We start from the raw sequence: 16,478 nt of genomic DNA on the forward strand, positions 1-16,478 counted from the left end.
ACTATACATGTTGCTCGGTTAAACACTTAATTGAAGGTAGGCTTTTTCAGACCGATACACTTCACTGCAGAAGTATGTATACGCGTTCGTTATGTACCTCGCTGAAATTCGTCGATTTCACGAGTCATTCGAATATAAGTCTCAGGTGACTTTTTTCTCGTTGGACTAATTGGACTGCACAGAACTTGGTGCAAAACCTGACACCGTGAAGATCCATAAGTGATTGCATACAGTTTCGTCTATTTTAGGTCAAGGTCAATCGTTATTGTCAAATCAGGAGTTTCCATATTTCCTGAGGTAATGACATGGTTAGAATCCGATTGTCCATTGGCATTGTACGGATAACCTATAGTGCTTTCTCTATTGGCAAAGCTTCATACGCGGTGGGACTGACGAGGACTGCAAATGAACGGAACGTAAAATAGAATAACAACAATGAAACCATGATAATGACCTTTTCCCGGATAGGCGGCTGAGTTGCTGCACCGAAGCGATGAAATTCTTATAACTTCCAGGCAGTTAACTATTTTAGTAGTGTTCTTGTAACGATAGTTTAATTGTAATCGCATGGCTAGTTTCGTTTGGCCGATTATATAGTGATCCGATACATCGTGGGTAGTAGCAAAGTGACCCATATACGTGATCGAATTCTCATACAGAGATGAAGGTGCATCTGCAGATGCAAAAAATAAGAACATTTGTTTCGCCGGTCAATTACTTTCATTGTACTACCATACCTAATCGAGTAGCGATCCGCAGCCACCGTTGATTTGTTTCAATCGCAGGTATATAGGTCGCAAAAGTTCTCGCTGATCCTTATGTTTGCAAAATTAAAGGACACCGCAAAATCCATGGATGTATACTTAAAAATTCTTCGGCCAGGCGCAACGGTCGATCAGATTTTGTAGATGAACTAAGAATGGCTATGATGAGCCTTCGGATGACGATGATAACTTCGGGAGGAATGCACTGCGCGTGGGATGGGAATTCGATGCTTCAATCGGATACAGTGCGACTCACAATCAGGGTGCATGCACCGAAATTCGAGAAGGCACTGAACCTCAGCGAAACATTCGTCGAACTGTACATCTGCGGGGCGATGGTGCTCGAGAACGAGGTTATAAAAACGACACCTTGGCCTCGGGCCCGGAAGTGTTGGACCCGCCAGGGATTTCGAGGTTTTGAGGCTTCAATTACATAGTCGCGCGAAATGCTACCACCGTAACTTCTTCTTCGTCCAACTGACTGCCATGTCGCTGCTGGGTACATCGATGTGAGAATGTGCCGTGTGTATATTGTATGTACGAGAACACGATGCAGTACCTTATCGGAAGTGGAACGAAGGAACGAGGCGACGAGAGAAAAGGACGGCTGCCGACCATGGGTTGGATCTCGGTGATGAAAAGGGTTATTACCCGCAGGCTGCGATCAGCCGCGCTTTCTCGCCTCTCGGCTGAACAGCGATTTGCACCAAGAGCATACGTCCGTGTTAAGTGTAGGTAGATGTGGATGCACGTAATACGCGGCTACCTGCATGCACACGTATATAATTCGTATGTTTGCGCGTATGTACCTACACGCCCACGTGTGTAGGTCCGCCTACCATTCTTACTCCGGCATATCGTGAATCATGATTCAGGCTACTTAATATATTGGTATACCGGCACATTGCATCTCTACGGCTAGCTCTCGAATACAACTGCACTTGGTAAGTCAGCGCAGGACTGCGGGGCGTTAACCTACTTGCACGTTGACCGGGAAACCCTGCTCGGTCAATAAAGTGGGTTTCAACCCGAACAGTATCCCGGTCCTACGCCAAACGCAGATTCCGCATCTGCTATAGAAGATCTTTGAGCGACGAACCATGGCTTATCGGTCAGGCAGGTCGAAATAAGAGACAGAGTCCTTATGTACAAATTGAAGAACGACGCTGGTATTATAGCTCGAATGCCATATCTCTAATTAACATCACGGTTCTATCCAGATCGTCACGAGTATCATTGTGAGTAGAAAAATGGAACGAGTATCCTTGTGTAAGATCACATCAATGGTTCCATCAGACAGAGGACTGGATTTTATGCAGTGATAGTCTAGGGAGATGGAGGCGGATACTCGAAGAAGGTGCAACAACCTTCTCAGATCTTCATCCTGCCAGACCATTTAATGTTTTTCATACTTATGACATTGCAGCCGAGTAAATCATGCTGTAAGATGCAAGCACGTATCAGCATATCGGACCCATGTTGTTCGTGGTGCAGCCTGATACGGGAGTCTTGTCTGTAGCTGTGCATACATTATATTGTAAATGTGCACTGCGCGACTCGTAAAGTGTAGCGGTCCCAACTAATACCAGCTCAGCAACTATGTTACGTACCGGTGACTTGTTGTTAGTAGTAAACACATTCAATTAATTTTTGTCTATGCCTCAATTCTTCCATTTAGCATTTATAACAGTGTCCAGAATATCCAAGCTGTTGTTAGTTTACTGCAACGGAAAAGTCATTTAATATTTCATGCTTGCTATGGGTTGGATTTTTATGATGAAAACAGTATCCAGTGAAGTTAGTTCTTTAATGCATTCGCATAAGTACGGAAGAATAGAGCACCTTATACGAGCTGCGAAATGGGGACTAACTCTAGACATTTCCCAATTTCTATTTATAAAGTAACATCTTTGGATTTCTGCTTTTCAGTAATGCAAATCGTACGATACGATCGTCAATGACGATGATCTTCCGTGATGAAAGCAGATGTTTTCGTTCTTGTAGCCTCAGCTGAACTCGTAATTGTTTTCAGGATCTTCCACGAAACAGATTGTGAGCTGTACTTGTTTTAATTTAATTTTGTTCTTCCGTATGTTCGTATACACCAAAACAGGCTGATCTGCGCGTGTCTGTAACGTTATACGTATGACTTAAAGGCTTGGAAGTTTTTAATCGAGACCAAGTTCTCATCTGGGATTTGATCTTCAGCACCCTCAAGGCCAATGGGACAATAAGACAGTAATTTAAGGTATGAATAACGGCGATCGTAAATCGCCGAACTTCACTCAGCCTCAGAGAGATCAAGGTACGGAATAAAATAGAAATAAAAGGGTACTTGGTAATTGTTTTTTCAAAGAGCAAGGCATCGTCCACTAGACTCGGGTCGGTGGTAGGATCATCAATTCGTCTCGTTTAATTGGATTTTGAATAAACGGTACAAACTAGGGAGTCTTGCAGCGGCATCAAGTTTTTACTTCCCGGGACGTAGAACGTACAATCACTTACTGGTTTTGGAGATGCTAATTAATAGTAAACAATACCAGGGAAAGAAGAGTAAAAATCAGACACCTCATTGATCTACAATGGTGTCGAGTGATTTGAAACTTTGGAAGACCGTTTGCTCGACAACATACACCTGAACATTGTTATGTAATTTAACGTACCCATGGCATGTATAAACTTTTCACTTGACTACTGCATAGACCAACAGTGACGGAGTGTAATTGGCGCAGATAGTGCGAAAGTAGGATACGTGAAGTTCTCTACATGCTAAGTATTTTTTGCATACTAAATGCCGTTTCCTTTTTCAGAGTTTCAAGGCATTGTGTAGCGTAGCGATTAAGCCCGTAATGTTACATTAGTTGACCTAGATTGGCGTACAGAATGTACTAAAAATCTGTTGAATTACTTTCAATCTATCGTTTTTTAATTCCTAGTTTCAGTAATCGGACAGTGTATCCCATTCACTTTAAGTTGGTTTCGGCGTATCATTCGGAACACTCCATCTTCGATCCAAATTCAGCGAATCGCGGAAAGGAGATGACAATAATCTGGAACATCCAATTTGTCGTGCTACATTGCTTGACCCATGTAGAAATTGAATTGAACGAAAGTGACGCAGCGCACCGCGTGTTGAAGAATTTTCTAAGTACGATTTATTCATGAAGTGTGCTAAAAATCATGTAATTGCAATTATAACCATCACCCGGTTAGTTAGGCATCAAGGCATGAACGTGCGCACAATGGCAGACCATTAGAAGTTCAATCATGAGAAGATATCGGAAGTTCCATACTCTTCTAGTTATTCGGCCTCACATTTATCTAGTGAAGTTGAATCACGAGTACTAATAGTTGGAGTACATTTTAATCGGTACAAAACATCCGAAGTGGAAAGTTGGAAAAAAAAACAAAAACAAGCTACCGCGAATAAGTAAATAACATAGGGACGGTAAAAACTCACAGTTAACCAGTCACGTACTGTAAAAATAGTTATGAAAGTGAGTAATTAACTGTGGTATGCTCCTTTAACTCGTAACGACAGCTTTTTCCGTCAGAACTACCGCCGTTGCAGCAGCAAAGTATCGCAACGTCATCATCGATGTATAAAGTGCACATGCGGCCGAGTCCATGCACGCTTCTTCCGGCAATGCAAGGAGCGTTCCGACCTCGGCACGGATAGTTTCATTAGTGTGTCAACCACGTGCAGCAAGAAGTAGAAGAGTCAGGATCGGCGGAATTTCCGCGCCTCACGTAGTACCCCGGTGGTCTTTGAGCGAAGGAGGCAGAACTCGTTGATTCAGGTCTTCAGAAAAGTAGTTGGTATCATTATTTTGTCGTTTTCGCACCCGTCACCGTTACTCGGTATTAATATTTCAAGTAATTATTTCTATAACGAATCACGACTGGATTGCAAATTAGTCTTCCTAATGACACGTCTGCAGATATAAATTGAGATAGATACGCGAACAGTAAATGATCGGCTGTTTTATAGGACTCTTATTCACAACGCCAACGAGCTCACATGAAATTATATGTGGATCAATTGCAAGCACTTCATGTCTACTATGATTTGCACATAAATAAACCTCCAGAGCTCACAGAAGTTCTTTAAACTTTTTGAAGTTAAAGTTCGTCACGTTGTTACTACGATGCATTTTTAAGAAGAAACTTTATCGACCAACATTAGGATTGTTTGAAATTCAGTAATACTGTAATTAGAGCAAAGCGTACTCATATCATGAAAACTCAACTGTTCTTTTCACCAGTCTGAAGTTTCAATATTATTCTGCTTTTTTCAGTGTTTCGATACTTTGGCGTTACTAAACTCAACCTTGACGAATTTTGGATTCTTTCAACCGATAATTTAAACTGTAACTCCAAATGTTACGACATTACGAATATGCGAAATAAGATTTGTGCAAGCTGGCTATCGGGATTGAGTCTTCATAATTACAATTCGATTGTTCCGGTGCATGGTGGAAATTAGAGATGAGGATATACCAAAATTCATCGGAGTATTAATTTCAAATTTCAACACCTTTGGTAAGTTCGAGGCTTTAGCTCACAACGCGCAGCGTTGAGAGCCTGCACCGTTAATCGGTGCGTTCAAGTGCCTATAGTGTGGCCCACGGCCCCACTTTGGTTGGCCTTATATTGGAAAACCATGTAATGGGATGATCGGTCGGTCATGCGGTCGCGGATCGGTCGGTCGGTCGTTCGTTCAACGCTCAAGTCCTGGTTATCCGTAAAAACACACCGAGGTCTGGGCCGATGATCTCGGGACCACACGCATGACCATAGCTAGAAACTCTTAAGCATACAACTGGAGAAGTAATGGTGGCCAAAGGTGAGCTCAAAACGAAACCTATCACCTCTGAACGGTTATTCACATTTCACCGTGCATAAAGGTTATTTTAATACTTATACTATTGAATTATATATTATAGGTAATCTGTTGTGTTTTTATGATATCTGCAGTCTAGTTTGTGCAACTACTGAAACTACTACTTGCGAAAATATAATACAAGGTTTCACCTCCGAAGTTGTAGCATTGTTGACTTTGGAAAAATATTACACCTAGTTTATTAGTAGGGGGAAGCGGAAAGTCCTCAGAGGGGCATTTATCTTTATACCAGATACTGTAAGATCTTTAGTTTTATGATCTATATGAAAATTATTGCACTATGTTTACATATGATAATGAGTGGTTAGAATCAAATTTCGTCCATTCCAAACAAAAATTTTCCTGTTTTTTGAAAAAGTAATACATACGTGTGGGAATGCTTATTGGACTTGGAATAGAACTTTCATCTAAGCCATTTTTCTATCAAACCTGTTTTCCGAACTATTCGACCATTTCATTTAAAATGGAACACTCTGTACATTACTATATTTTTCAACCTTAAATCAGTATAAGAATACCATATACGGTTTGCATTTGCCTGTAGCCTTTAAATGGCCTTTATATTATTATACATTTGCGTCCTCGATTCGTGGAGCTGGATGTCGAGCTAGTAGAACCCTTGTAAATGCACAATATGACCCGAGTATCAACACTAACTTTCTCTCAAAATACTTTTCTCTAGCGGATTTTCATTGCGTCTGTACCATGCTGCTACGCAGAATAATTCGTCGAACCAATTGTTTCGTTACCTTACTTGTTCCTGTCGAATACCCTTGGGACAATCTCAGAATTTGGCATAGTCCCGTTTTCTGTACGGGTAGTTAAAGACGTTTCAGTCCCTGAATCGATTCTTCGATTGTGAGTTCAAATTACGAGACACGAGAATCGAGAAACGAGAATCGAGGCTCTACGTCGAGGAATCTACGTTACCTTCGTTATTCGCACAGTCGGGATAGATGGCGCCATTAGAGCGCGTCGTTCGAACTGTGATGTGAGACTAGTTCGAGCCAGCTCCCTGACACACGCTGCTAAACGTGGTTCGCAAAATGTCCCTCGATTCTGCTGCCAATTTCCACCACTAGTGGCGCTAGTAGTTACCTGATGAGCTTGCGCGCGGTCAACGAGGGCAGCGAGCGTGCCAGAAGTCTACTAGCGCCACGTAGAGAAACTAAAAAACGGGGACAAGACGCGTACAATTTTTTAGTATACGAGCAGTGGTGAGTGTCAGGGGGCTTGTTCGAGCCATCGATAATACCATGGAGACAAAACAAGGAGGAAGAATTCAAACGGGTGAATTGACATATTCTGCCCAATAAAAATTTGACCACAAGCGTCGCTAATGTTCTTTTTACACCGAAGCGTGATTGATTGCAGGGATGCCGAAGATCGATTAATCGATGAGCTTGGAATGTAATTTGTAAAAAGTTATACTCGCTCCACTGTCTTCGGTGCATACGGAACACCGGTGTCATTTTATTTCAGGCAGCTATTTGTTTAGACGAAGTTCAGTCTCTTCGTATAGTCTCCATGGGTAATATTGGCACATAGAAATAAACAAGAGAAGTGAGATTATTTGGAAGTAGGAGAGACTGTGGCTGATTGTCCCCCGGAATCAGCGCCCTCTGTTTCCAGCGAAACAGGCAGGATACTCCTTGCAATTGCAAGACTTAAAATTACCAGCGAAATTCCAAACTTTGGGACTAATATGTCATTCTCGATGCTGTACAGTTTCGTTTTGACTTTATTCAAGTTGACAATCAATTAATTTCTGAAGTTGGACTTTTAAAATAATAAAACGAATTTCGTACGAATAATTTTGCCCTCGTTGCGAAAGTACTCTTATTTCTGTTCACCACCCGGTATCTTAGGTTGCGTTTATACCATGCGACTGAAACTCATTTATGCTATTGCAAACGACAAGAAAATCACTCGAAGTACGTAGTCAAAGTTAAACAATACGACATACAAGGAGATATTTGGAGATATTTTTCCATTATAAACAGCAGTTGCATACGAGACTTTTTCGTGATGCTGGAAGTCACGAATATCTGGTGAAGGGAATGGAGAATACAAAAAAAATTTTACATATGCATAAACACAGTAGGATCTGTCTTCAGTCTCTTCTATGAATCTCACAATCAGTAAATACAAGAGATAGTAAAGTGAAGTAAGTTTGAAGATAATTTTATCTGCGATAATTATTGCTGGCAGTGTGATTAGATCCTCTGAAATATAAACATTTCTTTGCATGCACTATTTCTATTCAGTAACGCTTGTTGACAAGGTTTACTGTTATGCTATACTGCATTATATACTACATAAATTATAAATTGCACTGTCCAAATTTCATTTCAGTGTTATGAGTTTATGCAACTCATATATGTTTTCACAGGGGTTAAACTAACAATAAGATACCAATGTTTATATTTATGTATGTTCAATGAGTTATCATTGTAAAGTCACCGCTGTGTTGATCGAAGTCAGTACTAGTATATAGCGTTGACTCTAGCATAAGAACCCCAATGGCGATGGCATATTAGATTTTGATCATGCTTCAAAAAGCTTGAAAACATTCAAGCTACAACTGATTAAAAAAATGGTTTTTATATTTCTGCAGAGCTTGGAAGGTTCACCAAACACCGTGATCTCCGGCTTTTCAATCATAGGCACGTTGAATCCATTCATCGGGTGTGGACAAATCGAGGAAAACTATTTTACTTGAATGAACTTACTGAAATGGTGGTAAGTACTCGTACCAGATCCATTCAAAGCTCAGTAACTTGACTATTGACTGAAATGTCATTTTTTGTTTTGCAAATCATCATTGCTGATTAGAAATATTGTTGACACCCTGTATGGGCTGCGTTTATTTTAGAGTAGTAACAGTGGTGGAGCCATCTGGCTCTATATTACCGACTGAATAGAAACAGGTAAGAAGATATCATGGCTGCAAGCTGCTGACTCTTGAGCTTGGTAACAATACATTGATAAATAGCTTGATGAACCTTAGTAAGAAATGCAGAACCAACAAAGAATACAACATGCGGTATGAAATTTGGCATAAGAGCTAACGTAATTCATTCCCTTCTTATTACGTACTCATGGCGTAAGGTGAAAACCATGTACTTTGAACCGTAATAATTATAACAGCGAACTACAGGCTTTTATACAAATTGTACAACTTTTCAGCTGCTTAGTATCATTATTTTGTTGCTCTAACTTCAATCACGATGACTTTTTTTGTGTTTGCATTTGGATATTGATGATATTACTCCTTTCCTTGTGATACGTTAAGTGCAAATATTTGTAAGCAATGGCATAATTTTGTGTACCAATACAAGTATACCAACTACTATACAGTTTATGCTTTATCGCATTAGATTCAATTTACTTTTTCCATCATTACTCTATATCGTTTATTACAAGCGTATGTTTACTACTCGTATTATTGACTTATAAGGCGTGAATCTATTATTTTCAGGAATGAATCCACTGTTCAATCCTACACAATAAAAACTAATTTCAGAGTTTTTAGTAAATTGTCACAACCTTGATTAATTGATAATATTTTTTGAAAACAGGATTCCGATAAGCCAGATGCTAGTCCGAAATTTGTAATCTCAGCTCTACCTCGACTGAGAAGGAATAAAAGACTTGAAAATAAATGGGGACAGAAATACTACACAACTCTAAATGAGGCAGTATTCATGCAGCAATCGATTCCCTACATGCCTGCAGAGCCTCCTGCGTCGCTACAGAATGAAGCAGACGATTGTCACCCATTATATGTTTGTACACAATGTAACGATTGGTGAGTCAATCTGTGAACTTGACTAGCAATAATATGCGACACAAATTAGTTTTCGCAGTGATGTAGTGAAATTTTTAGATTTAATCAATTCTACCAACTGTCAGCAGGTCATAGGCAAATTCTTTGATCATTTCTTGACCCAAAATATTGTTAGTTCATGGATACGTAATAAAACATTTTGTGTGTGTTAATGAGGGTAGTACATAACAATGTATTGTAGAAAAATATATGCAATTTTTGCTTCCAGTTTTCGCTTTTCGAGCAGTTTTGATGCCCACAATTCCAGGCGGAGTTGGGTTTTGGGTTATTGGTGTCAGAATTGTTTTATGACTGATTGTTGCCACATGAAGAGCGGTCAACAGCCATGCTTCGATTGCCAGACGGCAAATCGTCAACGAAAGACATTTTTAAGAGCAAAAGGTTTGGGCAAAGGGCGAAAAGTGGGTGCAATCAAAATTTTCTACAACCAATGTCAGTTTTTCGCCCATCTTAAGGCTCATCAAACAAGCGTCGTTGACATTGGTGATATTATGCTGATGCCAATACCAACTGACATTGATGAACCACAATATACTGAACTGGAACGACTTTGCGAAATAATTATGGAGCACATGTTTGTCACACGGACGCATATCATGGATTGGTTACAGACAAACGAGCTTGGCAATAAATGGTGGAGACTATTACAGTCGAAATTGGAAAATAACGACAATTCAGTGGCTGAACTTCTTGGAATTCATGGTAATAAGAAAGTCGGAAGACTCTTTGTTAAACGGCCTAAAAAAACTACTTGTGCACCCAAATCAATTTTCTCATCTATTTCTGATACAATTGAATCAGTCATTGCACAATCAACTTGTAGCGAAACACCACCACCGACCGAAAGCGAAAATTCAAGGAATTCCCCCATATCACCAGTACTCATTGACAATGCTGAGCAACACGTAGAAAACGACGACAGCCCTTGCACTACTACAGACATTGCATTTGTTGATTGTGGCCCATCAGCCAAAACTTATCCACCGGACGTCGCAATCTTACTCCCCCCGAAAGATAAACTTACAATAATTCCAAATGGAAGTACCAGCTGCAGTAAAGTTACTAATTTGACGCCAGTCAGTACGAATTCACATCAGTCCGTCCAGGGACCTGAAATCCCACTGAAAATGAAGAATTGTGACGCCAGCAATGTCATATCCAGCAAGCTCTCAAGCTCCACTTCTGAATTTAATCAGCAAGTATTTGAACCGAAGATTTCTGTTAAAAAATTCGCCCAAGAACGATCACGAGACCCATCTGTAATTATTTGCAGCAAGAATTCTACAATATCAGTTCTTCCAAAGCCACAAATACCGAAAAAACTGGTTCCTGCTTTAAACATCAAACTACCTATTGCTAAAACACCATTATCAGGTCGGGAAATAACGAGAGCCATCGAATCGTCAAAGAAGGCGGTGGCACAAGCTTCCGTCTCGACTTCAGGATCAAAAATACTGACTGTGCACACTCCTAAAAATGCCGATCTCTCAGACATTATTGGGCAGCTACCACCTGAGGTAATCAACGGTAAAAAATTAGTCTTTATTGGTCAAGGGGCAGCTAGCTTTACTATGCTTCCCCAAAATGAGCTAATTTCTAGTCTGGGAATGATAAAAATTTCGTCTGAATTGGACAAGCAAAAAATAATTCAATCAGTACCAGCAATGTCAGTGTCAAGTACTTCGAACCAACAAAGTGTGCTTTCTACGTCGGAATCCGTAAAAAAAAATCTTCCGACAGAAAAGGCAAAACCTAAGCTCTCGCAAACATATGCTGACGGTCAAATTGTTTATAAAAATGGGAAAAAATTCGTCATTCGACATGCACGTAAATCTATTTCAGGACCCACGTATCATAATTTAAATAATGTAAAGTTCCAGACGATTCCCAAACATGTCAGCCTTTCGGCATTCTTGTCACAGTCGGAACACCCTTTAACTTCTTACATACCAATAGCACCCAAGTCAGACGAACAATGCGTTCAAAAAGCTGCACCTCTTTCAATACCATTACCATGCAATTCTCCTGACTCCTCTTCATCTTCTTCGCCACCTCGTAATGCCTCTGCTCTCTTATCCACTTCCCAAAATTCGAAAGGTGTGATATATGAGGCACAGGTCAAACAGAAGAATAGTGACATGCCGAAAAGAGAAAAATCTCCTGGTTCTCGAAATTCGTTTGAACCACAGTCTTTAATTTCCATTCCTGTTGATGTGCCGCAGGTGGATGTTGTCAATGACATCCACACAGTTCAATATCTTTCAATGGAAACCGATACAAACGGCAAAATATACATTGATTTTTCTAAGAAAATGACAAGACCAGTTAAGATAAACGAAGGGCTTACACGGGGGCAAGGAGCTATAAATTACAGCACGCTACAAAGAATCTTTAAAGAACAACTTCGTTACCATGGTGAACAAAGAATCAAACAACAAATTAAACACTTGATACAGGTGAATTCGGAATATTCCAAAACTATTGGCGACACAAATGGTGTAAGCATTTTGAATAACCTTGTCGCTATCGAAAGATTAGAAAATGCTTTAAAAGAATACAGTTTGCGGCCTGAAACAGGTCAGAGTTCAAATGATCACATCATTGAACTACTAGCGAATTCGAATTTTGAAGAACCAGAGGCACCAACTATTTGCCCTACTTGTAATAAACCCAAAAAGTCACACAGTAACTTTGTAGCATTTTCAGAATCGATTTCGAGAAATCCTGACATATGTCACTGTGATAATTACATATGCTATATTTGTAATGTATTTCAAGGAAACATGTCTCGTTTTATAGCACATTTGAATTATCACGCTAAACAGAAACCATATCAATGCCCAGAATGTTTCAGAAAATTCGCTACTTTCTCTCGATTGAAGGCACACACATGGACGGCTTGTTTTCATGTATTGGCAAAGAGATGGTTCAAGTGTAAAGTATGCCAATTCGAAGGCTTTCTTGACATGGAATCAATAACAAAACACTATATACTTGCACATAGCAAATTGAAAATTGCCTGTCCCGAATGTGGGCTGCTCTTTGATTCACATGCCCTTTTCGTCGAGCACTGTAAAGCCGATCATCCAAATGTACCTAATCATCTAAGACCAGTCAATCTGGTAGAGTGTAACGTTGGAAATTGCCTTGTTAGCCTTGAACATTATAGATCACACTTGGAAGATCACGACGGCATAGTGAAAATACTTTATTACCAATGTCCGTTTTGCCCTTTCCCATTTAAAGACAGGCAGCGAGGTCGGGAGATAATTAAACGTCATTTGCGTACATGTCATCGTACTCAACATGATCAATTATCTGACTTGGTAAGTTCGGAATGCTTACTTGATGCCATGTTTCCAAGTGTGTCGACAAAGTTAAAGTCAAATACCGAACAAATACATCAAGATGAACAAACCATTGAATTTGATCAATGTTCTAATGCTTCAGATGTAATGCAAACAAACATAGATACTCTCAGCCAAGATAGTATAGAAAGTAATTCAGAAGCAAATAATCAACCATCGTCTGACTATTTAAATACCACCGTGACGAAACAGGAGTTAAAAAATGGCGTAAAGTGTAGTATCTGGTCTATAAACTTGGCCCATCCACAATTGGAGACCGTCGATAATCGTAATAATGTAATTAGCGAATATAGCTCGTCACCAAAAATATTTGATGTGAGATCAGTTACACCAGATTCATATGCAGAGCTAGGAGAAGCGACAAAGGAGAAAAGAGATATAAACACGGATGAAAAAGATACTAACCCTGGACCAATTTCAGACCTGTGCATGTCTGAGGAAGTGTCTGAAAATGTTATTGTAACGGAGGATGTGGACAGATCTGAACAGTCATCAAATGTTGAAGTTGTGTCAAATCATGCTCTTCCTAAGATCGTTGAACACCAAATTTTACCATCAAAGTTGCCCCAGTTGATACTCATTAAGGAAACAGGAACGAACGTAAATATGACAAAAATGAACCAATCGACTGTGGCAGCTTTAAATGCAATTGTGAAATTATCGCATCAAAACAGATCAAGTCAGAGCCTAGTGACAGGAGAAACTGCACTTAAGTTGACAGAACTGGAAACAGAACCTACTGATGAAAAGACTGATGCCCGAGAGAAAAATAAGTCCACTGTGCCAGTTATTAAAATCTCTAATACAATTGTGTGTACATCTGGAGCTGAACAATTGAAGAGGCCAACACAAGGGAAACAAACTATGGCTGTTAAAACACGCAACCTACCTGTATCGGTTCTGAAATCCAAGAGTGCTGATATTAGAATAGTAGAGAATGTTACTGATTGTGAGACGAACAATCAATTATCCAATTCCGGCACTGACGGTAATGATGTATTACAGATTATCAATTGCACCTCAGGCACTGGCAAAGAGGGAACCAAAAGTATCTCGTTCTTTCATGATGTTCCAAAATTGCCACCGTTAGCAAGAATCCCTCAACATTTGTTAGTCACGTCCCAGCAGAATGTAGAAGTTACCAATCCTCAGTGTACAAAGGATGCAGCAGGCAAATTTTCGACAAAATTGAAACAAAAGAGAAGGCAACTTTGGCGGATAGCTCTTAATGCTCCAACCGATACATCAGAATCGGTTATTTACTGCTGTCACTTGTGTGGAGAATTAATAAATACATCGTGGTCAGTAATTGCAAAACATTTTGACTCTAGGCACTCCGAGGATTATAAATTAGCTATAGTTACACCCAGACTTTTGAGAATGTCCGATGATTTTATTTCTAAGGGTTACAAGGAACTCCTTGGACCCCGAAAACGTAAGACAGATGCAAACAGTCCCACTTCTAAAAGAAGAAGACGATGGAATCCTAGAAAACATATTGAAAAAGACTTGTTAGACTTGGGGTTATGCATAGAACAAGAGTCTGTGCAAGATGGAGAAGGAAATTTTGTATGCAAAAAGTGCGACCAGCGATGCAATGATATTTCATCTTTGCGGAAACATATTGGTACTAATCATCGAATCAAGGACCATTATCTAGTGTGTTTGGAATGTGGAGAAAATTTTGTCGTTGAACCAAGCTTACAGATGCATCTGAAAGCGTTTCATCGCATACAGGATCCCACCACTTACTTAGCTCAAAACACAGCATATGCTAAGGAAGTAACAGAGGCGATAGAAAGTGAACCAAACACTGGAACTGCCAATCAATGCCATGTATGTATGGCTGTATTTGAGGACAAACCAGCCGTTGACAAACATTTGAGGGTCCATGGTATGGCATTTCTTAATCGTAAACGGATTGAGGCTCGGATTGCGGCACGAAACCCTGAAAAAAAGTTCAAAATGGAAAATCCTGAAGATGTCTCAGCGGTTACTGTCTCAAAAGGTGAGACATTGGAAAATCACAAGCCTGGTGCAACAGAATCTGTTGATGAAACAGTACACCAGTTATCAAAAAGCGATATTGAAGAGGTGAGCTTGCAAAATTTAGAACTACTTTTACATCACCTTTGTTTTGAAATAATGCTAAGTACTCACTTCGGGCTGAAATTTTTTTCGTTCATATTCTGCACGCAAAACTCAATTTTATCTTACAATATTTCAGTTTATTTTGTACTTTCACCAGTGTTCAGCTATTGTACCTCCACTCATTAATTTGCTACTGTTATAACTGAAATAAAATATATCAATCGCTGAACAATTTTGATACATTTTAGTTATATCTAATGTCAACAAACCATGACCATGGATTATTATATTCCTTTCAGAAAACGGGCAAAAAGGCTCTGTCGTAATACAGTGACATTCAAGCAGGAAACTTGTATGGTAGGAGGTGCTCATCAAAATGAGATAAGACGAGTTAAAGACTGTCAAAACACATTGCGGTGAAAAATGACGTGTCAACCATTAAAACGGAGGAAATAGATGGACTTTATATTTTACAGTGAACATATACTTTATGTTATTGATATTGAGTTTTTTTTACAAATACTACCTGCTATGCATTTTGATTCTTATGTTCGTATTCCGAGATGTTCGTCAGTAAAAATACTGGCATTTTAAAACAGCCATAATTGTTTCTTGGATATTATTTGAAAGTTGTATATTTAGCACGAAGAATTTTTGTCTGCAAAAAATTGCATTGACGTTTGTATGCCGCAAAGCAAGGCAATAATTTTCAAATGTGATAGCACTTTCCATTTTTCAAAGGTTCACCCAAAATAATGTAGTATGTTAAGTGACGAATAGGTTATTGAATAAAATATACCTTACGGACATTATGCTCGAAAAAAGCATATTCAGCGGAAATTCACGAGTGAAGAAAAGAGGAAATCGGACGTTGTGTGAGAGTATTCATATCGGTATAATTATATCTGTACATTACCGAATATCTGAAATTCTAAGAGTTTTTCAGTGTAATATAAATATAGTCATAGAGATAAAACATGTTATTTGCGTACCTTGACCTTGTTTGAGATGAGCGGGAATAAAGATCGTTAATTTTCGTAAATAGTGCTTTTTTCGAACCCCATATTGATTTCAATTCTTGTGAAAAGTTGTACAACAGAAACTGGAATGGAATTTCAATAACCGTTTGATCAGCGCACGTTACATGTAGCACCGAAGTTAAATTAACGGTAAGTCAACAGCAGTCGGTACAACACCGCATCGCCTTGCCTTCGGTATCGTTGAACTTTTAGTGTTCGAGTAGTCCGTCAGGTGGTGAAATTATTAATTCAGAAGGTAGCGCCATCTGCGCGCAATTTCGTAAACTACATTCGTTGCACGCGTCTTGAAGTGAGTATCAATCATACCTTTTGTTGTGAACAGAATTTGAGAGCATTTCATATCTGCAATAACTTTTATTCGTGATCTCGATTTTGCATAACATATGAGTTTCAATTCCGTTTCGCAGTTCGAGGCATACGAATATTTGTAGATTTTGTACTTCCGTAACTTTTTTCTCAAAA

At 39.4% G+C, this 16,478-nt stretch overlaps 1 protein-coding gene across 4 annotated transcripts; it reads left to right on the top strand.

Annotated features, from left to right (window-relative positions):
• Positions 1–7,554: 7,554 nt before the first annotated feature.
• Positions 7,555–16,018, top strand: LOC124214106 (uncharacterized). 4 transcript variants are annotated; one of them, XM_069134274.1, is made up of 7 exons: positions 7,555–7,834; positions 8,285–8,409; positions 8,543–8,713; positions 9,249–9,478; positions 9,726–10,716; positions 10,795–14,979; positions 15,276–16,018. In XM_069134274.1, the coding sequence occupies exons 3-7, from the start codon at positions 8,684–8,686 to the stop codon at positions 15,300–15,302; spliced, it is 5,463 nt and encodes a 1,820-aa protein (XP_068990375.1). In that variant the 5' UTR covers positions 7,555–7,834; positions 8,285–8,409; positions 8,543–8,683; the 3' UTR covers positions 15,303–16,018. The 4 variants fall into 4 exon arrangements, with proteins under 4 accessions (XP_068990375.1, XP_046472070.1, XP_046472071.1 ...); XM_046616114.2 differs by having other exon boundaries at positions 9,726–14,979; XM_046616115.2 differs by lacking the exon at positions 8,543–8,713 and having other exon boundaries at positions 9,726–14,979.
• The last annotated feature ends 460 nt before the right edge of the window (positions 16,019–16,478 follow it).

This window comes from Neodiprion pinetum, chromosome 3, assembly GCF_021155775.2.
Source record: "Neodiprion pinetum isolate iyNeoPine1 chromosome 3, iyNeoPine1.2, whole genome shotgun sequence".
Classification (NCBI taxonomy): domain Eukaryota; kingdom Metazoa; phylum Arthropoda; class Insecta; order Hymenoptera; family Diprionidae; genus Neodiprion; species Neodiprion pinetum.

Bases quoted from the DNA above. Each gene is read 5' to 3' on its own strand.
- LOC124214106 (XM_046616114.2), top strand. From the start codon at position 8,684: ATGCAGAACCAACAAAGAATACAACATGCG. The intron at 8,714-9,248 runs GTATGAAATTTG...TTTTGAAAACAG, and splicing joins AACAAAGAATACAACATGCG to GATTCCGATAAGCCAGATGC. The intron at 9,479-9,725 runs GTGAGTCAATCT...TTTTGCTTCCAG, and splicing joins TGTACACAATGTAACGATTG to TTTTCGCTTTTCGAGCAGTT.